The sequence below is a fragment of the Triturus cristatus genome, chromosome 10 (genome assembly GCF_964204655.1).
Source record: "Triturus cristatus chromosome 10, aTriCri1.1, whole genome shotgun sequence".
NCBI lineage: Eukaryota > Metazoa > Chordata > Amphibia > Caudata > Salamandridae > Triturus > Triturus cristatus.
The window spans coordinates 186,829,018-186,853,086 of NC_140593.1; the positions used below are offsets into that span (position 1 = coordinate 186,829,018).

The window sequence follows — 24,069 nt, forward strand, 5'->3', positions numbered from 1 at the left end:
TGTCTATATATTTATCTGGCATACCGGCAAAACCACAAGTGAAATTTCAAATAGGGGAGAGCTACCCTCTCAATACTGGCTCCTCACAGAGAGAGCTGAAAACTTGTCTAAAGGAGCTTAAGGGCACGCAAAGTCAGAAGAGACGCAATACTGTCCTGAAAGAGTTCTATTGCAGGTACAAGAGAAAGTTCTATCAGAAACGGATTGTGACGCCCTTTAAGCCCTCTAAAGCCTCAGATATGTAAAGGAATACCGGAGAGAACCGGAAGGACAAGGAGGACAGAGGGGACAGAGGGGAAGGGCTCACCCTGGAAAAAGAACAAAAAGGCCAGAAAATACAAACAGGGGCAGCAAATAACGCCACTTTTAACAAGGAAAAAGGGGACGAAGCAGGCGAGTTTTTACAGGGAGAGATATCGAACCTACAAGACCTTGAGAATGCATAAATTGAGCTGACACCTGCCCAACATACAACTAACAGACATAAAGGCCCCGAAACCAGAGGAATCAAAGCAAAGGAGAAAGACCTGGCAAAAGACTCGGTAAAAGACCTGGCTAGAAATGAGGTTCAAGAAAAAGGAAAAATTAAAGATAAAAATATGGGAAAAAAACTGGAAAAAGAAAGAGAAAAGACCAAACCAAAAGAGAGAGAGAAAGAGAAAGAGAAAGAATAGGAGAAAGAGGCTGGCAACAGGAAGGAGAAAGGGGGGGAAACAGAGGAAGATGCCAAATTGGAACTAATGGCTAAAAAAGCGCAGAGATTACAGACGATAAAAAACTTGAAGGCAACTGCAAAAAACACTGGCATAATTGAATCATCACAACCAAGAATCTCTAATATATTCAGCCCTCTGCATAAGGACTGCCAGAGTGATGCAACAATCAATGGGGAAAAAATACAGATCCAAATGCAGAATAAGAACTCTGAGGAGTGGAATGGAAGCTGCAAGGATGTTCAAAGTATGCCCCCAACCAACTTGGAGGAAAGTCGAACTATAGTCACCGGCAAAGGAATTTGGAATGCTGACTCAAATGTGACCCAGGAAGAGACAAGGGCATCTATAGAGATAGACGCAGTAACATTAAATCAGAGAGAGCAAATGGAGTAATTGGATAAAAAAAAAACTGAACCAGGAAATGAAGGAGCTGATCCCCTTCCCCAATTCTCCCAATTCGCAAGATCCTCCAGGGGGGGAAGAAGTACATTTAGCTAATCACTCTCTCTCGGATGAAGACTCTGAATCAGAGGTATACGAAACAGGGATGTCTATCTCTAGTGACTCAAGTCAACTGAGCAATTCAAGAGAATCAAGTCCAAGCGCGCGAAGGGGAGCCGTATCTCTGGAGATCTCTGGCTCCAATGATTCAAGATTATCTAGCGAAATCAACATCAGGAAAAAAAGGAGCGGGGGGAAAAAAAGGTCAAAACACAAAAGAGAACGAAACGTGTTGAATGAGGAAACCACAGATCCTGGTAATAACACGGACTATGTCAAAAGTAGACCTAATCCCCCCCGAAGAAGCCCAAGGATTAAATTATCAGAAGAAACACCACGTCAAAACCCGGGCGTGCAAGGAAACAAAGAAAGACACCAAAAAAAAACCACGGAACCCTCGTTGAGCCAGGTGCTTTGCTAATAAAAAACTTCCATGAGGATGTGAAAAAAGAGAGCCAAAAGAACCGCATGGCCATTGAAAAATTACAAGGCGCTGTGAAGAAAGTGGGTAGTATATGCTCCGAGATCTCTGAAAGAATGGTCAGGGTGGAAACTCGTACCGAGAATCTTGAAACCGATGTCGCGACGCTTCAAAAAAAGGAAACCGAACAAGACGGAATAATAGGGGGGTCTCATGGCCAAAGTGGAGGATCATGAAAACAGATCCAGAAGAAATAATCTAAGGTTTATTGGAATTCCGGAGAATTTTGAGGGAAGCGATGCCAGAGGGGCAATGATTAACATACTCAAAACATCATTTCCGGAATTGGAAGCCTGGGATATGGAAAGGGACGTCCAGCGGGCCCATCGTTTTCCCCTAATGCTATCAAAAAATTTTAACAAGCAAAATCAATATCCAAGGGCAATGCTGGTCTGCTTTGGGAATTTTCTCCTCCGTGAAAAAATCTACGACCTTGCAAGACCTACCACCCAAAGAGAGCATAAGGGGTTCAAATTTTTTGCCAGACCGGACTTCGCTCACGCCACCGTGGAGCGAAGATGGAAAATGCGTCAGCTACTTGGACAGTTTGAAAAAGCTGGAGCAAAAGTATTCCTGCAAAATCCGGCATGCCTGAAAATTATATTTAAAGGTGCAACAAGAAGCTTTAACAGTGAAATACAGGCGGAGGACTATCTTCGGGAAATCTCAGAGACAGCCTCTCGAAATCATGGGAAATAATCTAAATCAGATATAAAGACTCGTAGTAAAAGGAATATATAAGATTAATTAACTATTGTAATTTGTATCTAGTAGAAGGTATACCTTGGGGATGCGTGGACTTTTAGCGGAATGGCTGAACGGCACGGGGAATTTAAATGTTTAGAAAATGTAGGCTTTGGATCAACTATAAAAGATAAGCATATTATTTATACTAAACTAGCCTAGTTCGCAGGGCCCGCTTGCGCAGATGTTGCACCCCTGGTCCAGACAGGCCCAGGTAACCTTCAAAGGTGGTGGTGGGTGGGGGGGGGAAGGGGGAGGCGGGAAGGCCGGACAGGTTAGACATAAAGGGTAGCAAATCTATGTCAAAAAGGAATAGGGAAATACTTACAGGGATCACAGGAAACCAGAACGTCTGGGATATAAAATATGGCACTTTTTTATTAGTAGCATGGCTGGGATAAAAATATTATCTCTGAATATTTGTGGTCTGAACGATCTTAAGAAAAGGCAAATGGTTGCAATTGGGCTACAAAACTGGGGAGCTAATGTTGTATGCATGCAGGAGACGCATATTGAAGGGTCCCAGAGCCAGCTGTTAAATACACTAGGGTGTAAACTGGCGTGTGCTACTTCACAAGGTGTTAAATCTCGGGGGGTTGCTATTCTGGCTAAAGGGAGTGGATTGGTGTTTAACAATTCTAAAACTGATAAGTTTTGCCGTTGGGCTATCACCAAATGCAGTTATCAAACAGGGCAAAAAATGACAATTTGTGCTATTTATGGGAGCAATACAGATGACTCCGGGGTTTTCGATGAGGTCTCTAACGAACTATCACACTGGCCTCTTCCGGTTTTGGTCTGTGGGGACTTCAATATAAACCTCCCGATCAACTGGTCCTTAAATGATGACTGGGTCTATAAAGGACGTAAACCTAAAGTATTCCGCTCTCTTAAAGATCTGTGTCTTGTACATGGACTTGTGGATAGCTGGCAGACTTCAAATATTAACACCGGCGACCTTGGCTATACCTTTTATTCAAATCCACACCGCACGCATGCCAGAATCGACTATATTTTACTTAAAATTCACTAATCAGGAATTCCCAAACTGTTAAATTGCCCCGGGTACTATCTGACCACAACCCTCTTTTCTGCACACTGACTATTAGGCTAGCTAAATCAGAGCCTACTCTGTGGTCATTTGAAAAAGCATTACTGAACGACCCTCAGTATTGTATCCACATGGAAGACTGGATACCCAAGTTCCTAGCAGAAAACATTAATAGTACATCAATAGAGGTTGTTTGGGATACGTTGAAAGCAGGGGTCCGGGGTGAGACTATGTCATTCACTCAGAGCAAACAGACGAGAGAAAGAGGAGTTACGGAGGCTGCAGGATGAGCTTATGTTAGCAGAAGTAGGACTCATTAGTGTCACTAGCAATATAGACACAACTGGGGATATCTCTAGTACCTTAGCCCAAGTAGCAGTTGCCAAGGCAGCAATCACTAATATGTTTTCAGATAAGGCAATCCGGAAAGCCACGGCACGAAAATAATTAATATATGAAGTCAATGACCAAGTGGGCCATCAATTGGCGATGCGATTGTGACAACAGGTCCATGCTAATCTAATAAGGGAGATTGTAGACCCAGTGGAAGGCCAGTTAAAAGACCCAGAGCTGATTAAGCAAGCATTTTGGAGGTTTTATAAAGAACTATATACGGACAACGGCAATGGAGACACCACAGAAATAGAAAGGTACTTAGAGAATTGTGAAGTCGTAAAGCTTGAGGTAAACACACAGCTGGCTCTAGAGGAAACTCCGAACATGGAAGAGGTATTGACCGCAGTCAAGAGCCTCCCTAAAGGAAAGGCAACAGGTCTGGACAGTATCCATTCGGAGTTCTATGGCACATTTATAGACGAAATTAAACACATATTTAGGGATTTGATTATTCATATTTTCTCCGGGGGGAACCTCCCAGTTCCTGGTTCAGGGCCAAAATTGTGATTTTCGCCAAAAAGGGGAAACCCCCAGAACATTTAGGATCATATCGTCCAATAACCCTTATAAATGCTGACTCTAAAATATACTCCAAAATCTTGGCAAACCGAATTGCACCCATAATACATAATGTTATTGTCAAAAGCCAGCACGGTTTTGTTCCTGGAAGGTCAATGATAAATCATATCCAGAGGGTTATTACACTTTTTGACGGAACAGAAACTACAGGAGACCCTATGGCCCTGATCCTTCTGAATGCAGAGAAGACCTTTGATAGGGTCTCCTGGCAGTTTCTCTGGAAAGCAAATGGCGATGATGGGATTTCGAATCAAGTTTATTCAGGCAATACAAAAAATGTATAATAATCCTAGGGCTGTTGTATCTGTCAATGGAAGCCTAACTAAGGAAATCGCCGTCTCCAGGGGAACTCGCCAGGGATGCCCTTGTTCGCCATTGCTCTTTGCAATATATATATAGATTCTTTTATTCGCTATTTGGAGAAAAACAATCATATAACCCCCATTATATCACAGGGGTATGCAACAAAAACATTAGCATACGCTGATGATATTGCTATAGTTACTGCAGACCCCATAGTAGCAATGCTGACCATTGAGGCCGAGGCCAGGAAATTTGGGCTGGTCTCTGGCTACACGCTAAATCAAGGAAAGACACAAATTGTTTTAAATCAAAAAATTGTGATGGATGATCCTAGGGTGGTGAAGGGAGCGACATACCTGGGTGTCACAATTTCTTCCAAATTAGAGGAAGTTGTTGCCATAAATCTTAAGCCAATGCTGAATACGATACAAAAGGATCTACGACGGTTAGACAATCTCCACCTGTCCATTATCGGAAGACCAAATGCAATTAAAATGGTGTACTTTCCCAAGATATTATATTTATTCAGGGCAGTTTGCCTAGAGTTTTCGAACCAGTGGTTTACAGTAATGGAACGTACTTTTTCTAGATTTATATGGTCATACGCTCAACCCTGTCGGGCATATAAATATCTTACCCTTCCTAAGGACAGAGGTGGGTTAGCACTTCCCAACTTAAGGAGATATTACTGGTCATGTGTACTACTCTACAGTAAGGAATTATTGCAAGGGGGGAATAACACAGAGGTACATACCGCCTCAATCTTTCAGCTATTGGTGGGGAATTCCTGCTATGGCTATTTTTGGAGGCACATACACGACAGTTACCACAAAAAGGTCAAATTTAAGACTCTTTATAGTTGTTTTAAGGTATGGAAGGCTGTAAAAAAAGTGCTAGGAATAGGACGATTCTCATATTACACTCCGGTACTAAATAACCCAATTCTTCCACCAACAATCTTTAAAGATAACTGCGTTAATAAATGGTATAACTTAGGAATAACACAATTAGGGGATTTTTATACTAATCAGGGGATTCAATCTTTTGATGTTTTGAAGGGAGAATTTGGTTTAGACTGGCGGGATTTTTTAAAATATCTCCAGATTAAGGACTTCCTAACTCACAAATCTGGAGTAAGAACACTCTGGGAAGAATCTACTGTAGTAGAGACAATTATACATTCTAAGAAACATTCGATAGGTGGAGTTTATGTGTCATTGTTGGACATGTTCCCTGATGATCTAGATAAAATGGCAATGAGGTGGCAAAGTAAACTCGATATTTCTAAAGAAGGATTTTTATACTCCTATCATCTAGCTCAAACCATTCTTATTTCTACCAAACTCCAGGCACAATGTTATAAAACCTGTTTTTTTCTCTATTATACACCTGATAGGATTGCAAAATGGGGAACTGGTAATGGGACTTGCTGCCCGAGATGCAACCTATTTAAAGCAGACTCCATCCATATCTTTGCCTCTTGCCCAGTGTTAATACCTCTGATTCAAGATAGAGAGGTTCTTAACTTCTGTTCTTCAAAGAAAGGTTGTCTTGTCACCAGAGGCAATGGTACTTGGGGTGGAAGATTCAGATAATCTTGAGAATGGTCACGATTTTATATTTGTTGCTATGGCCGTTTGGCGGCTATGTCTAGCCTCGGCTTGGCTAGACCCGCTACCACCCATTTTTCAACAGTGGCTAGCTAGGCTTTTAGCGGTGCATAATATCGAGATAGCTATATATAAGCGGAAAGGCAGAAGGCGACGTGAAAGGGGCATGAAAATCTGGACTCCTCACACTCTGGCGAGATCTACAAATCTGATTTATTATCAATGCTGTAATGTATTTATGTTATTGCTTTAATTGTTTTTTTGTGAAGCATGGAATATATTTTGCAAAATTTCCTATAATATTTATTTAAATATGACAAACACAACGTAAAGTTCATGATGTTAATGTACAGAATGTTTACCTGTCCGGGGGGGGGGGGGGAATAAATATGCTAAAATCAATAAAAATATATTTTTTAAAAAATTTAAAAAAGAAAGTCCTGTTAAAGTTCATGTTTCAGCGGGATGTGGAATATTTTTTTTACTCACAAAATTTAGACTTCTTCATAGAACATTTTTGGGAGGAATATATATTTGATATTTCTCTCACAAAAATAAGGCATAGCAAGAGATTTTCCATTAAGAACCACTGGACTTTTCACCTGCTGTTTATAAATAAACCACATAAGCATCATGAATTATATGACACTTATAAAAAAAAAGAAAAATCACAAAGTTTGCAAAAGCCACCTATGTGAATTTCCACATCTCTAATTCTTCTCTTTTTTCTCCCATTTTACGACACAACTGGACAGATTGTCTATAGGAATGACAAACATTTCCTGTTAAAAATAAATCTAATTCTCATTCTGATTTCCATCCTAGTGTTTAGACTCTTGTTCTTTCTAGTCTGGGTGGTTGAAAAGCTACTCTTTCACATTTGCCAGATTTACCTGTTTCTCCTTGTCATTCGCCTCTATTGATTCTATTTTAATCTCCCCGTCTATTCTGTGGCACACACAAATTCAAATGTGTACTCATATTTTAGCTACATTGGATACCGCTTTCCTATGTACTTGCTAACTTACAGAGTTCCTAATAATAATAATAATGCCACTTGTAGAGCGCATGGCTACTTCAAGGAAGTGTCCCAGTGCTGGGAAGCTACTACGGAAAGAAAAGAAGCACAACAAACTGGAAGATCTGAAAAGCCAAGTTTTCAGTTCTTTCCTGAAGATCATTTTGGAGGGGTCAACTGACCGAAAGCACAACCACCAATTCTAGCTCTTTTGAATTTTTGGAACAGAGGCCTGTTTAGCACAAGAGGATCAAAGAGTTCTAGTTGGAAGATAAGGAGTGATCATAGACTGAAGGTAGGCAGCACCCTGAAAAGAAGAGCCTTATAGCAATAACAAATGGCCTTAAAGGTAGTTATTTGTTTCACCGACAACCAATGCAGTTTTTTCAATGTGGGGCTAGTAGAAGCGCGTCTAGGAAGTCCAAGCAGTGTCTTAGCGGCCATGTTGTGGACCTGTTGAAGCTTTTTCAACCGCGATTGGGAAACATCCAAGTAAAGGGCATTACAGTATTCCAATCTAGATACAACTAAAGCCTGACCTACCAGTTTTTGGTCAGAACTAGGGAGGAGATGGGAGGATTTTCCTAATATATCTCAACAACCCAAAATACTTTCCTGCAAGAGCACTATTCTGGGCATCAAAAGAAAGTTTCTCATTGAACCAGATGCCCAGTTTCTTAACTTGGGACTTCGAGGTGTTAAAAGACAGACTGCCGGGCCATCGGGCACAGGCCAGATGTTAAAATACTTGCCCAATACCAGGACCATCATCTTCCTTGCATTTAGCTTCAAACAATTAAGGTCTATCCAGGTATCAACCTCTTATGAAAACGCATGGAGAGAAGAGTCCATGTGCCCACTCTTCTGAGATATGGTGATGACCAATTGCGTGCCATCAGCATATGACATAATAATAATAAAACCATATTGCTCAATGACCTCTGCCAGAGGGCTGGCAAACATTAAAAAGGGTTGAACTCAGAGAGGATCCCTGTGACACTCCTTGCTGCAGAGAAGAAATCGTTGACAGAAAAGGTTTTTGTGAAACCTGAAAAGTGCACCTCTGCAGGAATGAGGCCAGTCAATGCAATGCTTTGCCCCAGGTTCCAGAGCTGATTGGCCATGATATTATGGGATACAGTGTCAAATGTGGCCCTGGGGTCAAGCATGAGAATAGCCGCAGTGTTGCCCTCATCCATAATCCATCTTGCAGACTCGGAGACAATCAGCAGAACTGACTCAGTGCTGTAAGAGTGGAAAAGCCAGATTGCGTCCTATGCAGTAGCTCATTGTCTTTCAGAAAGTTGGAGAGTTGTCTGCTCACATGTTTTTCTGCTAGGCTAGAAAAAAGAGGCAGCAGTGATAGGCTAATAATTTTTCGGTTTACAAGGGTCCAGCAAAAGTTTTTATTAAAAAAGGAACCACTATAGTGTGTTTCCACTATTGGGAAATCGAACCAGAAGACAGGAAGAGATTAATATGTTCACATACAGCAGGTTGAACAATCTTGCATCCCTGTTCCAGGATGGAGGGAGAAATTAAATCTGAAGGCAACCCAGATTTGATGGCACAATAGAGGGAAGTCAATTCCCTGAGGCAAATCGGGCAAAATTGTCTTAGTGTAATTTTATTAGGTTCTTGATGCTCAGCAGTTAGACGGAGGAGAAAAGTCACCTCAATTATTTCAATTAGTGTACCCAGTTATTTTTATCAGCTGTTCTTTGGGTTTATAACATGGTTCAACCTCAGATCAGACTCTCTTTTAAGCCTTCATAGAATGTTTTAATCTAACAAATATTTTAGAATTTTATCTTTTACCATCTATTCCCTGGTACCTACTTGTTTTCAGGAATTTACTCAGTCCTTCTACCGAAGTGCATTTATATTCAGATTACATTTGTCAGCCATTCCAATGTGTGTATCCGAAGATACATGGAAAATGTCAAATATTAGGAGCTTCAGTGTCTACAAAGCACTGGCAGTGGCTAATCGTAATACCTGTTCCATTTGAATACCTTGCATAGAAATGGTCTGTTGTGGCAATAATGCCCTTCTTCTTAGGAATCAGTTGGGCTTGCCATCAAATTGTAGCCTTGTATGCACATTGAAGTATTATTATTGTGATAAATGCTTTTGTTAAGTGCAAGAGAGACAATACCGATTGTGGAATCTGATCCATCCATCCAATGGTAATTTTTGTTGTACATTTTTGATAAGCCACCATTGGGTCCAATAACAGTCATTCTGTAACATCCCCAAACAACACTTGTGATCTGCCTCCTCCTTCTCTGTAGCAACTATATTCCATATTAATTTAGAACTAATTTGTAATAATCTTTGATTGGGTGATGTTTACAGTCAATGAGATACAAATGCATAATTAACGATGTCTCTAAGGAGGGTAGCTTCAGATGCAATGTCATTCTCTGAAAAAACAGAGCAGGAACATGTCCATAGAGCATTTGTTGGGAAAATGTATTTAGGAGGCTAAATTCTCAATTGATGTCAGCACTGGACAAGTTAAATAGTAGGGGAGAAACATGCAACTCTGTTTAACTTGCTTTGATGTAGACATTTTAGTGGTAAATGTATTTCCTGGCTCCACATAAACCTTAACACAAGCATAGCTGTAGCATGGCTGAGTCTCCCTTAATATATAAAGAGCCAACATTGACCCAAGCTTCTCACAGATCAAGGGTCTTTTTCTTTGGAAAAAAGGACATATTGGAAGTACAAAAGCCAACAGAGTGGGCTCTCATTCTTAAATTTTGCCTTTATCCTAGGTCATCTAGAACTAGGGAGTCTGCCAGAATAGAGTGACAGTCCCGCACACTGCAGCTGGCCCTATTGCATGTTATGGAGGAGGTAGGGGGTAATATCTATAAATGACACATCCTACAATTGGGCTTTACACTGGCGAAAAGGGATATTGCCAGGGCATGGAAGGCATCTAGGGCCCCATCGGTGGCCGCATGAAAGAATGGGCTGGACTTCTGCATGGGGCTAGAACAACCCATTTTCATTGCTAGGGGGTGTTCGTGTAAACACTACAAAATTTGGAAGCGGTGGGCAGACTATCAGGGTCTGATGTTGGACCCGCCACCGGTGGTAGAGGCACATTTGTCGGAATGATGCACACGCGTACTATTAGACAATGGGGGCGGGTTGTGGGAGGGATCGGAGGGACTAGCATTTCCTGCTGTTTCATTAAGTGGTGGACAGGTTTATGGGGAATTGGCACGATCTGGGGGTGGGGGGAGTTGTTAATATGTGTTTGGTTATTAAATGCAAAAGTCAAAGTCATTATCACTGTATGGTTGAATTGTGCAGTAGTCTCTGGGGTGCAGAGCCCTGCAATATATGTGCAACTTGACAAATAAAATTTGTTTTCAAAAAAAGAATAGAGTGACAGTGACAAAATCCTAACTCTCTGTAGACTCTTGAGCAGGGACCGATAATAGGTATCTTGTTAGGCAAGGACCTTGCTAGGAGAGCTGAGCATGCTCAATTGTTCTAGGCTTGTCAAAGTCATGCTTTTCGAACATCAACAATCCTCTCCAGGATATAGGAATAGATGCTGTTTTTACTGACTTTCTTAGAGACCAGAAGAAATATGGGTGACAACCATGAGCCCAATGATGAGGTGCATGGTACAGTGGGCAGTCGTATGCTAGATGCAGTTACCATGAAACTGTTTTTCTCGGTCCGGAAATGGCCAACAACATGCATGTACTGAAATTTCAGGGTCATCCCAGTATGCTCCAGGCCTATTTAAACAGGTTGAACATGTGAGCAGTAATATGAATGCAGTTATTGGGTGTAAATTCAAACCTGGACAACTCAGAATTTTGTAGGGTGGCAGGTCTAGTGAATAAAATACCCTGCACAATCTAGAATTGGACCCGTAGTAGGGAAAAATAGCAGTACATTTCTTGGTCAACCATCAATACCTTAATAACGGAGAACACTGGAGTCAAAATCACAGAAATTAAAATGTGCTCTATCAAATTTTCCCCATTGAAAAGAGTTAATGATGCTGAATGATCACAAACAAGATTCCAGAAATGGCATTTCAAAGAATTGCTATGTATTGTCCACAATTTGGCTATCCCAGCTTGTTCATCACTCTCCTTTCACACTGCTCTTCAAACCCTCTTTGCATTGCCCTTCTCAATAATTTCCAAACATTCATCCCAAGCAGCTGATATATGGTTTTGATTTCATAAAATAACAAGGTTTTATATGATTGCTGCATTGTCTTGAGGATCATCTATCTGCAATAATTGTAAAAATGTTGCTGTTTGTGTATACTTTTAATCTTTTATAAGAGAATACTTCTTTAAACCCTATAAGTGACATCTGTCTGGTCATTTTGCTTATGGTTGACTTGTATCCAGCAGGAGATTGATTACCTTTTGTAATATATGACATTAATGAGTTACTACGGTCAAATTAAAAGATCCTACAACAAGCTGCTTGTCAAATAATGTTAGTCGACTGGAGGTGCTCCATCTTTTTACTTTTCTGTCTGTTGTCAGATCAATCCTCTAATGATTGTTTGACACCTGTAATAGGACCCACTTTCTGAGTGAGGCTGGCTACTGCCTCCACAAACTAGGTTTGGCACGTCTGGTGGTAGTGAATTAATAGCCCTGAGGAAAAGGCCATTTTCCCTGTGTCCTTGTGGGTAAGACGTCTGTCTTATAACTGGTCATTGGCCTTCATCACATATGGGACACAAATGACGAATATGTAATGTGCGAGTGTGTGCTTCGTGGGTGACTTGGTAAATGGTGGGGTTCATTTGGTGCTGTACAAGTTGGTAGCTTTCCTTTGAGAAGCTTGGCTTTGTTGGCATTTGACATGCAAGCCAGCACACACTACTTCCCATGTCCCCCTCCATGAAGCCTGTTCTATGTGGGTCAGTGGAAGGAAGCCACTAGCCTATTGTTTTGTCCAGAGTGTTGAATAACCAGACTATATCCCCTGTGATGTACTATTGCAGATTCCCCGAAACAAGAACTGATGTACGGCTATGTCAGAGTGCATCCCACAAAAGAGCTGGAAGCAGTCTGCACTGATGATGTAGCAATGTTTGTAAACAGAAAACGAGCTGTCCTTCACTTATGAAAGATAAATAAGGAAATCACAAGGGAGTAATCAGAAGCTATAGATCAACCAGCTTAAGCTCTGTAAAGCAATTTAGAGTCAGATCTACTAACAAGTGGCTCACAAGCAAAGTTGTTGCACTATGTTGTGTACCTAGAGAGAGCAGAACTGCATCATGTCTTCAAAGAAATGGAGCAGTTCTGCTCTTTCCATGCGCTGGCACACTTTGTGCTGCTCAGCACCAATACATGGACCTTAGTGCAAAAGTGTCTGTGCTGTGATCAAGATAGCTTTTGTGCAGTAAAGGGGTACCTTCCTCACAAAACTATGAGGCTATTTTCTCATTGTATATGGGAAGTAGAGTCTGCAAACATGCAGTGCGGAAATAACTAGGAGAAATAAAGATATTTCTCCTCATTACTCAGCCTCAAGGAGGCACAGGAATTTGGTGAAAATTCATGTCAACAAGTCTTTGTAGATACAGGTCTGCATCAAAACCCATCGATGGATCCATGGGAATGCCCATACAGAACCTAAGGGACACCCCCTTGATGCAAAATAACACATTGCACAAACCAAATGCAAAAACTTTGAATATCTGGGGCCTTAATCTGTATTGATGGCATCACTAACAAGACATGAGGAAATCATTTTACATAGTTTGTCTATAACAAGAAAGGAGGCATTGTGGTACATTGCTTAACCTCATATAATCACAGGCCATATCATGATGAGGTGTGCTGGCGCAGCACAAATCTGAGTCCTTACTTTATGCAGCTGTAGAGCGAAAAGTGAATTCATTCAACCCAATATTTCTCTGAGTTAGTGCATTATGTTAGCCAGCAGAGCGCATAAACAGATTAAGGCAACTCTTATTCACTGTGCCCGAACAGTACCGTCTGAAAATCAAGCCCCAACTCTAAGAAACATTGGGTTAAAATGAATTCTCTTGTCACACTGCAGGCGCAGTCTTAAAAGGGGCAGCGCATTTTACATGCTTCAAATTAGACTTTCATTTTCCAATGTATTCTCGTAAAAAGATCTGCAAGGAGTGGCGGCGCAGCTAACGTACCTGCTGTTTGGCCACTTCACATTTCAGGTTCGGTGACTCCCTGAACCCTTCACCGAAGACTCTTACAGATGTGCAGTCATACTGCCGGACGTCGCATTGACCAGCATTCTCAAGTTCTAGGATTTCTGGGACTTGATCTTTAAAAGGATCAAAATGTCTGAGATGGGTTAGGCAATAATTGCACAAACATTTCAAAAGTACATAAACCATATTTTTTATATGAATTGATACGATGCAGAGAGCACACTCTCTATATACAAGCATAGTATAAACAATTTTAGAGAAGCAGAACACATTCCCACATAGCATAATAGTTTGTATTATGACTGTCTCCTTTAGACCTAGCAGTATTGAGTTTCTTTTTTTTTCCGCAATGCACAAACCCCTTTTGTGGTGGCAAACCTATGGATTGGAAAACCCCAGGGTTTGCTACCTCAAAAGGGCTTTTCTTAAATACAACAGCCCTTTTACACATGGAAAGTTCTTTCCAACTTGTAAAAGGGCTTTTGCGATCCTTTCTGACTCACAGATAGGATGGGGCAACAAGCATTTACAATGCAATAGGTCTCGCAATGACATTGTTTTGAGCCTTTGGCATTGTAAATGTTATTGGGTTTTTTCCCCCATTCGTGAAGCATTAATCAAATGGTGGAATATGCTCGGTCCAGCCCCCTGCAAAAGAGGGGAGAGAGTCACTGCTGGTGAGGTTCAGTTCTGCACACACTCGGTGCCTTCTGGCTGCGCACTGTAGTTCAGCTTCATGCCGCACAGACTCAAAATGTGTACCAGGAACAAACAACGCGCTCACTGTCTACAGAGCGCTCATCTCACTGCACAGGATTCCAAACCCGGAGTACACGTGTGCACATACACTTAACACGATTATGCCTCACAGTGCAAAAAGCGCACCTCGCTCACCATGCAAGCCTCACTGTGCACAGGCTCAAACTGTGAACCGTGAGCACCGGAATACAACACTCTCGCTGTTTACAGGGCGTCCATCCCATCTCACTGCACAGGACGCTGACCTGTAGTACACGCGAGTACACACACACACACACACACTCTGAACTTTTTTACTCACAAACCGTTGATTTCAGGTGGTTTAATCTAATTAGTTGAATGCAAACGAGACTACATTACCCAGTCTGCATTATATCACTCAAAAATACAAAACTGAGAGCAGTGTCTGCAATGACCTGTAGAGAAATGGTTACCCTAATAGGAGTGAAGAGGGACGGAAAATTGGCCGCAGGGGAATAGCACAGCAGAACACTTCGAAACAAAGTACGAACACTACAGGAGCAGAAGGGCCTTATTACTAAGTATAGAAGGTGAAAGATAACTACAAAAATACAATTTTGCTGTTTGGTTAATTGTTTTGCAATAAAACATTTTAAATGTATCATAAACTTATATTGAGTTATTTGGCATACACATAAAACTCGGACAGCCCTGGACTTATGACACATATAATAGTCACATTCAAAATGTATTTCGCACATTTGAGAAAAATACTCATAAGCTTCAGTGTACAACTTACATGACTTCCCCCGGTTTTTCCTGGCTTCGGAAAAACACATAAGCATCTAACTGAAGCAGTTCATTTTCCCCACGCACAAAATAACTCCTTTGAATGCCCTAGAATCAGAAGTAAATCACTTTGCATTTTTCTAAGTTGATCTGAGTTGTAGCTAATAAGGGGCTGCCGAAAACCTTTTCACGGGTATCTGCTTCGGGAGACATGAAATGTTTTGGAATCGCATCCCATAGCAAGGGTAGATAAATTGAGTGTACAGCCTGTTTTTGTTTGTTGTTTGATATAGTGCAGATCTAGCTCCAATGAGTAGCAGCATCTTATACAAAAATATTGTTATTGCACCGGGAACACCTCATTCAAACACGATGTGCTGTACATAGAACGTTACAGTGTGTGGGGTTCTGTTGATGGCCAGATTATTTAGGCACAACTCTGTACTCCAGTTTTGTCTGGATCACCCGATGGGGAGGGTGATCCAGTTTCCGTAACCATACAGTGTTTATGACATGTGGGCGAGCATCATGCCTTCTGAGGTCTGCCCAACCAGCTCTGATAGGCGCTGGGTACCAGCAGCTTAAGGGCTAAGTCAGTGACAACAGCAGTCAGCCCCCAGACTTTGTGCTTCCCTCCAAAGACGACAGGTACAGTGTAGGCATAGTGTCCATGCATGCGGAAATGGGTGTGGCCCTGGTTAGCCTCTGAGCAAAGGTCCGGGATAGTGAGAGTAAAGATGTATTCCACCTCACTGGAGCTTAGAGTAAGAGAAAGGGACTCCAGTGGTCCAACGTAGGCTATCACTGGAGCAACCACCATCCCTCCCAAAGCAGTGACCGGCTTCATGACACCCCAGACGGCTTCCTCCTGTACTTGGAACCCCACTTCTTCATCTGTCTCCCTCACAGCTGTGTGGACGAGGTCACGGTCAGACGGGTCACACTTTCCACCAGGGAAACTGACATCTCCCTTGTGCTTCCCACGGAGCTCAGAGGATCGAAGGGTGCAGAAAGGCCGGCACGCCTTTCACCGTGCACAGCAGCACCAACAAAGCCGCAGTGGCCTTCGAGGCGAGAAAACGACTAGTGGGCTTCTCCAGCACACCCCGGTTCCAGACGCATTTTAATGTGGTGGGCTGTATTACCACATCAAAATGCATTAATCTCGCACTTTGAGCGCCCTGATCACCTGCGTGCTGTGAGGGGTGAAGCAGAGTGGCGCCACCGTCTGAGCTGCATTGAAAAAGGCGCTTCCGGGGCAAGGGGGGAGCAGGGGGCAGGCCGGTCAGAACCGGCTTGCCCAGTAATACACGATAAAAGGCCTGGGAGCGCGGGAGTCGGTCTCTTTGTCCCGCGCTCCCAGGCCTGCCGCACCCAGCCTCTAGGAGGCGGTCAACCTTTTTTGTGTTTTTTCTCTCCCTACAGGTAGCGTTACGCGGTGGCCGGGCGGTTCCTGACTCGCAGTGGAGTGACGGAGTCGGCAGATACGGGTGGCGCGCGCTTCCAAGGTTCGCTTTTTCGTGGTGGACGGCGGTTCCTGTTTCGTAGGAGAGAGCAGACGTCTGATGCGGCGAGAACGTACGGAGTGACGGAGCCGGCAGACCCTGGGGGAATCGGACGACGAGGAGTTAAGTGAGGCACGCGCTTCCAAGGTAAAGAGATTCAGCTCAGCGGGGAAGCGTGCGCTTGCTGATTAAGCCAGAGACACTGTGGTCTGAAAGGTTTGAGACTGTAGGTTCAATTCTCTATTGATTCTGTTCAGTGAGACCTTGTGGGAACTATTCAGTTGGAGCTATTTTAAGAAAAGTAGAGAGGAGTTCAATCCCTGGTCTTTCAAGGTCACGGGGTGCTCCGTCTAAAGTGTAGGCAATCGTATTTCCTGCAGTAAGGTGGGGAAATATTTAAAGCGTGTAGTAGCGCAGTAGGCGGCGTGTCAGTCTCATAATCAGGTCTTCAGTTCGGTCCTCAGAGAGGGCATTTACTGCATCAGGGGAGCCTTTTTTAAAAACAAGAGTTTTGCGCAGTGACAGTATTATAGCGTATAAGGCAAACGTAGGCGTGTGATTCAGGCAACATATTTGAGCGTCCTCTTGTGGGGGAGGCTTTTAAGGAGCGTTTTAAGTGGCAGCATTTAAAAAAAAGACTGGGTGATTTGGAGCAGAGTTTTGTTTATTGTTTTCCATACATACGCTAACTTGGTTTTCATCATAGGAGTACATAGTGGGTGCTCTTCACGCTAGACAAGAAGGAGGCGAGACAGAGGGTGTCGCTGTAAGGGGACACAGGCAGGCCTGCATTTCACTGCTTTTGTGGGCCGCCGGGCTAGAGTTCGCTCGCCTACCACCCAGGCTAGCTGGTGTGGTGCTGTCCCAGTTGCGTGGTGCTTACGGCCAGTTTGAGCACCCCAATCGTACAGGTAAGGACCTGGTTAGGTCCCATTTAGGTGACGAATAGCACTGTGCTCGCAGGGTAATTGCTGATGAGTGTGTGGGTTATCTGACAATTGTGGGCCCAAGTAAAAGATGTCTGGTAAACGGGGGCAAAGCTTTCCCGCATGGAGCATATGTTGGAGTCTATGATGCGCAGGATGGCGACAATGGATAGGAGATGGGGAAAGGTAGAGCAAATGGGGCACAGTCTCATAGAGCTCAGACAGAAGGTATATGACCAGAGCGGCCCATCAGGCAGGCCCAAGCGGACAATAGTGCCCCCAAAACTCAGAAGAGAATTAGAATCACTCCCCAAGCGGGTTTGAAACAAGAAGGAGAAGAACCAGGACCCCACACCTAGGCAACCTTTAGGTGAGATCCCTTCTGGGGAGGGTCCCTCAGGTCTTCCAGTTACACCAGAAAGCCCTATAGCTATACCTGATGTAGCGCCAAGTGTCCCATTGACCCCTGTGCCAAGTTCGGTGCCTCCCGCAGCTATCCCGGCGGTACCAATGATAATTCCGGTGGTGCCCACACCATGCCCAAGTGTTCCGGTCCAGAATCCAGAGGCCCCCGTGCCGGTTTTAGCACCAACAGAGGTTGGTCAGGTCCCGCCGGAGTTAGCATCACAGATAGCGGCAGTCCTTCCTTGGTTAGGAAAGGGGGGAATGTTACCTCTTTCTGTGGGCGCAAAAGAAGTAGGGGAGGACCCACTAGCAGAGGCACAAAGAATGGTGGCAAGGATTATGGCTGCCCCAAGCGGGGTGCCGAGCCCAGGCCCGAGTAAAGCCAGTCAACCCCAAACAGCGCAACAGGAGAGCGACATTGGAAAAGACAAGTTGGCCGAGCCAGCTGGAATCGCGGCAATAGGTAAGGAGGTGGCATTGCCATTGCTGGGCGCGGGGTGCTACCCTCTTGGAGGGAACATTTAGCAAGGTATGTAACACGGGAAGTGAGGGAATTGATATGGTCTGGTGCATATGTCAATAGGCTTTCTTTACTTGTGGATAACAGGGAAATGGAGTATGCTAAGAGGCAAAAGGATTGGATGCTTCCCAGTGAATGGCGGGTTGAAATGTCAAGATTCAGGGTGGAGGAGACCCTGACCAATTGGATAAGGGCTTTCTCAGTGTTTATGGCCATAATAGCTGAGCGGTCGCCTAATCTGCAAGCAGAAATGGCGTGTTACCAGAGCAGGGTAATGATGACTCATGATAAATATGGTGGCGTAGGTTGGAAAGAATATGACATGAATTTCAGGAAGGCTAAGGAATTTGACCCATCACTTACATGGGGCCGGGTTGATTCAATCTCATGGTTTGATCAGTTTGGCCCAGGGCAGCCGGGCAATGCAGGGCAAAATTGGAACAAAAGTCACACTTCTCAAGCACCTCAGCCCTTTCGGCCACCACAAACCGGGTGCAGGGAACGGGGGGGGGGGGGTCGAAAAGGAGTATGCTGGGATTTTAATAGAAAGACATGCACCAGAACCCAAGGCACTTGTAAATTCAGACACGCATGCTCCATATGTAATCACCCCTCTCACCCAGAATCGAAATGCCTCAAGAAAGGGAATGCATTCTCAGGAAATAGAGGGGAGAAGAAACAAGAATAAGGAAAAGGAAAAAATGATAACGCATTCACCCATTGACGTATTGGCTAGGACTCCTTGGTTAAATAGGTACCCAGATCATGCCACGGCTAGGATGTTACAGGAAGGGTTTTTGTATGGTTTTAGGATTCCAGTTGTTGACTGCACAGGGACACCAGAGTTTAAAAATCAGCTGTCTGTAAGGTTAAACCCAGGGGTAGCATCACAAAACATTACTAAAGAATTGCGCCTGGGTAGAATAGCGGGTCCATTTGACCACATCCCCGTGCCCAACTTTGTCTGCTCGCCCCTGGGGGTGGTCCCAAAGAAAGATGAGGGGGAGTTCAGGTTGATTCATAATCTATCAGCCCCTAGAGGCAATTCATTAAATGACGCCATCAACGAAGAACTCTGCAGCGTCAAATATGCTTCTTTTGACCAGGCAGTGGATATGCTAAGGGTTTTGGGACCAGGGGCCTTGCTAGCCAAAACAGATGTTGAATCCGCATTCCGGCTGCTGCCGGTTCATTGTTAGATCACCACCTGCTAGGCTTTTCATTTCAAGGGAAGTTCTACATGGATATGTGCATGCCCATGGGTTGTTCTGCTTCCTGTGCTTACTTTGAAAAATTCAGTTCGTTTTTGGAATGGGTTTTCAGGCAGGCGACTGGGCACCAATATTTCATGCATTATCTTGATGACTTTCTCTTTCTGGGGTCGGCGGGCTCCCGGGAATGCGCAGGGGCATTGCAGGAATTTTGCGTGCTCATGCGTACTTTTGGGGTCCCTCTGGCACCAGGGAAGACAGTGGGTCCAGCAACCACAATTGAATTTTTAGGCATTGGATTGGACTCTGTACAGGGATGTTTTAGGTTACCTAAAGAAAAAATAGTGAAATTTAGAGCAGTACTCCAAAAATGTTTGTCAAAAGATAAAGTGACCTTACACCAGCTACAACAGGCAGTGGACCAGTTGAACTTTGCACTACGGGTAATACCTATGGCACAACCATCTCACAGGCCATGACAGGCCTGCAGGAAAAGCATCATCACACAAGACTGTCGTCTGAGGTTCGCCAGGACATGCGGATTTGGATCGCATTTCTGGAGGGTTTCAACGGCAGGGTAGTGTGGCCCGGTCCCCCCACTACTTCTGCGGAGTTAGGTTTATGGACGGACGCTGCGGGCAGTGTGGGATTTGATGCCATACTCGGGAACGAGTGGGTGGCGCAACATTGGCCGGCTTGGTGGGTTGGAGTGGTCTGACAGCCAACATAGGTTTCCTGGAACTTTTTCCCATTTGGGTGGCATTGACGGTTTGGCCTCATCTGCGAAATCAATTGGTGATTTTTTGGTCAGACAACATGACAGTGGTGGAATGCATCAACCAACAGGAGGCACGGTGCAAAATGATTCTCCGCCTGTTGAAAGAGTTCGTGCTGTTATGTATGAAACTGAACATACAGTTTAAGGCTAAACATGTCCCGGGTTTGAGGAATAATGCTGCTGACGCACTCTCTCGCTTCAAGATGCAGGTTTTCAGGGAACACTTACCATCTGCAGAGGCAACACCAACACACTTCCCGGAAGTACTTTGGCAGATTGGTGCCCCCAGCTACAGAACCTCGTGACAGCTAGCCTAGCACCCAGGACCAGGAAAGCTTACGAAGGGGCGTTTTGGTCTTACTGCACGTTTTTGGGACGGGACTGGGTGGATAGCTGGCATAAGTCAGGGGCATTCCTCTTGTATTTAGACACTTTGAATAAGGAGGGGCACTCCGTGGCGACAGCCAGGCAACATGTAGCAGCGGTTTCTTTCTTTGCTCAGATCAGGGACACAAAGGACCCCATGAATAGTTTCATTGTAAGAAAGGCATTGAAGGGGTGGCGGCGCCTCCAGGGGGCTGCATCTGACACCAGGCAGCCGATTGGTTTGGAGCGGCTGACTGCACAGCTACCAGCCTTGGGTGCCATTTGCAGTTCAATTGGGGAGGCAGTACTATTCAGAGCTGCCTTTGCACTAGCTTTTTATGGGGCATTTAGGGTGGGGGAACCGATGGCACGCTACAAGCAGGATGTACAAGGTGGGCTCCTCCTGGAGCATGTGAGGATACAGGGAGACGCTTTGCTAATAACCATTACAAAATCTAAAACCGATCAGGAAGCACGGGGCGAAGGGGTGGTACTTCACAGGGCACAAAGCAATCCATGCTGCCCAGTGATGCACCTAGAAGCTTACCTCAGACAGAGGAATAGTGCGGTAGGTGGGACATTGTTACTGCATACGGACAGCACCCTACTTACCATGTTCCAATTTAAAAGGGTATTGGCCATGGCGATCGGCAGGACAGGTTTGAATCCAAAGGACTTTGGGATTCATTCATTCAGAATAGGGGCTGCCACAGAGGCAACAGCTAGGGGGTTGCATAGCAACAGTGTAAAGAAGATTGGACGATGGGCTTCTAATAGTTACAAGCGCTATGTGCGGCTGCACATGTTGTGAGGGTACCATACAATTGTGGACTGATGCCTGTCCTGTTTTGTTTGTTTGCTTTCAGTTTCTCTAACCTGTCACGCAGGGAGGAAACTGCCGTCGGCACAACACCAAGATTCTTCACAACGGCGGTCACAACCATGGGACAAAGGAGCACAGGATGTGTGGGTCATTGGTCATTCTTATATACGGTGTATGAAATCTGTTTTCCTTTCAGGTAATTACAGACAAAGAGCTGAGCAGGATGGTTTCAAAGTTTCTTTCCATGGTAAAGGGGGTCTCTGCCTCAATCAGTTTAGGGGTTATGTGACAGATCTTTTGAATAGACACAGCCCTCTGCCCACAATAGTTACCTTGCATTTAGGTGGGAATGACCTGGTAACACTGGGGAGAAGGGTCTTGATGGAGGACATAATCTCCGAAGCAGGCTGGTTAGCTATGGCGTGCCAGGGCTGCACCATAGTTTGGTCGCAGATGATACCCAGATTCAAATGGAGGGGGGAAATTCTGTGAAAGCATTGAATCACTCGGTAAGGAGGGTCAACAATAAAATGGGGAAATTGTTCAGGTCCCCTCAGTTACAAAACATGGGTGTGTCAGGGAAGAATCATGCTTCTTAAAATACGGGGTCCACCTGACTAGGTTAGGTAATGAAATATTTTAGAACATATCATAGCTTGGCTAGGGAGTGTAAGGGCTGGGCATGACCTTTCAAGGCAACAGGAGGGGGGGGGGCCAGATAGTCTGGCAACTACACTGGCCTGTGGCGGTAAGGTCATGACTGGTGAGCAGTTAATTTAAGGTCCTTAGGGGGCGGCGCCATTTTTGGATGGGATCGCCCAGGGGGAGGGACAAGGAGTGTTGCCTATAACTCCAGGGGCGGTACATCCGGTTGGCTGGATGGGTGGGGGGAAGGGGGGAGTCACACTTTCTTTAGGCTGGTTGGCCACCCCGCACTGGCATGATGACGTCACTAAATGGCGCAGAGCGCAATAGCCCCCATTTTTAATGGAGTTCAGGAAGCGTATGGGGGTAACCGGGAGGGGGAAGTACACTCTTGGTAAACGAGCCCTCTGCCCCTGTGCACTCCTACGGGAGGGCGTGGCTAATTGATAAGGATCTGACACCGGTTAGCGACCTTGCCGTAGGCCCAAATAGGATACGCAGAAAGTAATGTATGATTATGATCCAGATGTTAGATTCGGATAGGAAATACTCTGTATTAGAAATATGTTAAGGTTAGCCATCTGATATCTGTACATATGAATTGTAATCTAATGTCATGCTACGTTTCTGCATAAATTATGTAAATATTGTTTAATTCAATTTTATTTTGTTTTCATATTTTAATAAATACGGCCGGGGGTTGTACGACCCCCGCCTCCAAAGAAACTCCCCTCATGTTCATCATTAATAGATGTGGTTTATACACAAGGCGGGGGAGGGGGAAGTTCGGTATTCCCAGGCCATAGAAAAAGGCGGGGCCGGTATCGGCCCTGCCGCAAGTATGGTGGGGCGCAGACCCCCTCCCCCCTCGCCTGCTCTCCCGGGTGCGGCGCGCTCCACTGGGTCATTATGACGCGGTGGACGCGCCGCGGCGGGGATTGGGTTGTGGGGGCTCCACCTTGACCCGGAAGCGATTAAGGCGCTTCCGGGGCAAGGGGGGAGCAGGGGGCAGGCCGGTTAGAACCGGCTTGCCCAGTAATACATGATAAAAGGCCGGGGAGCGCTGGAGTCGGTCTCTTTGTCCCGCGCTCCCAGGCCTGCTGCACCCAGTCTCTAGGAGGCTGTCAACCTTTTTTGCCCACCCACCATCCCCTGTAGCAAAGTGGTTATTGTGTTATAAAGTTGACAGTATAATTTTGTTCCTTAGACATTTTCCCGTTTACAGGTCATCAATCGTCGTATTTATTGCTATTCCTTGGTCAGGCGGTAAGGTCATGACTGGTGAGCAGTAAATTTAAGGTCCTTAGGGGGGGCGCCATTCTTGGATGGGGTCGCCCAGGGGAAATGACAAGCGGTCTCTCCTATAACTCCAGGGGCGGTACATCCGGTTGGCTGGATGGGTGTGGGGAAGGGGGGAGTCACGCTTTCTTTAGGCTGGTTGGCCACCCCGCACTGGCATGATGACGTCACTAAATGGCGCAGAGTGCAAGAGCCCCCATTTTTAATGGAGTTCAGGGAGCGTATGGGGGTAACCCGGGGAGGGGGAAGTACCCTCTCGGTAAACGGCCCTCTGCGCATGCCCACTCCTACGGGAGGGCGTGGCCAATTGATAAGGATCTGACAGAAAGTAATTAATGTACGATTATGGGGTGGCAGGAGCATTGTGAGCCCTGAAGTCGGCCCCCAGAGCCGGCCTGCGGCGCTTACAGCCTGTCACTCAGGCGTTGATGTGTGAGTCTTCTGGTGCGAAGCAGAGAGACTGTGCAGTCAGTGCTAC

The 24,069-nt window shown here is 44.9% G+C and overlaps 1 protein-coding gene and 1 pseudogene across 4 annotated transcripts in view; both read right to left on the bottom strand.

Annotated features, from left to right (window-relative positions):
• Positions 1-24,069, bottom strand: part of VWDE (von Willebrand factor D and EGF domains) — a 384,361-nt gene that overhangs the window by 130,699 nt on the left and 229,593 nt on the right. For all 4 annotated transcript variants that reach the window (XM_085630788.1, XM_085630785.1, XM_085630787.1 and 1 more), the window contains exon 13: positions 13,581-13,717. In XM_085630788.1, the coding sequence (XP_085486914.1) occupies positions 13,581-13,717 (137 nt within the window). The remainder of the gene's footprint in view (positions 1-13,580; positions 13,718-24,069) is intronic.
• On the bottom strand, positions 15,640-16,273 carry LOC146789189 (mitochondrial coenzyme A diphosphatase NUDT8 pseudogene; annotated as a pseudogene).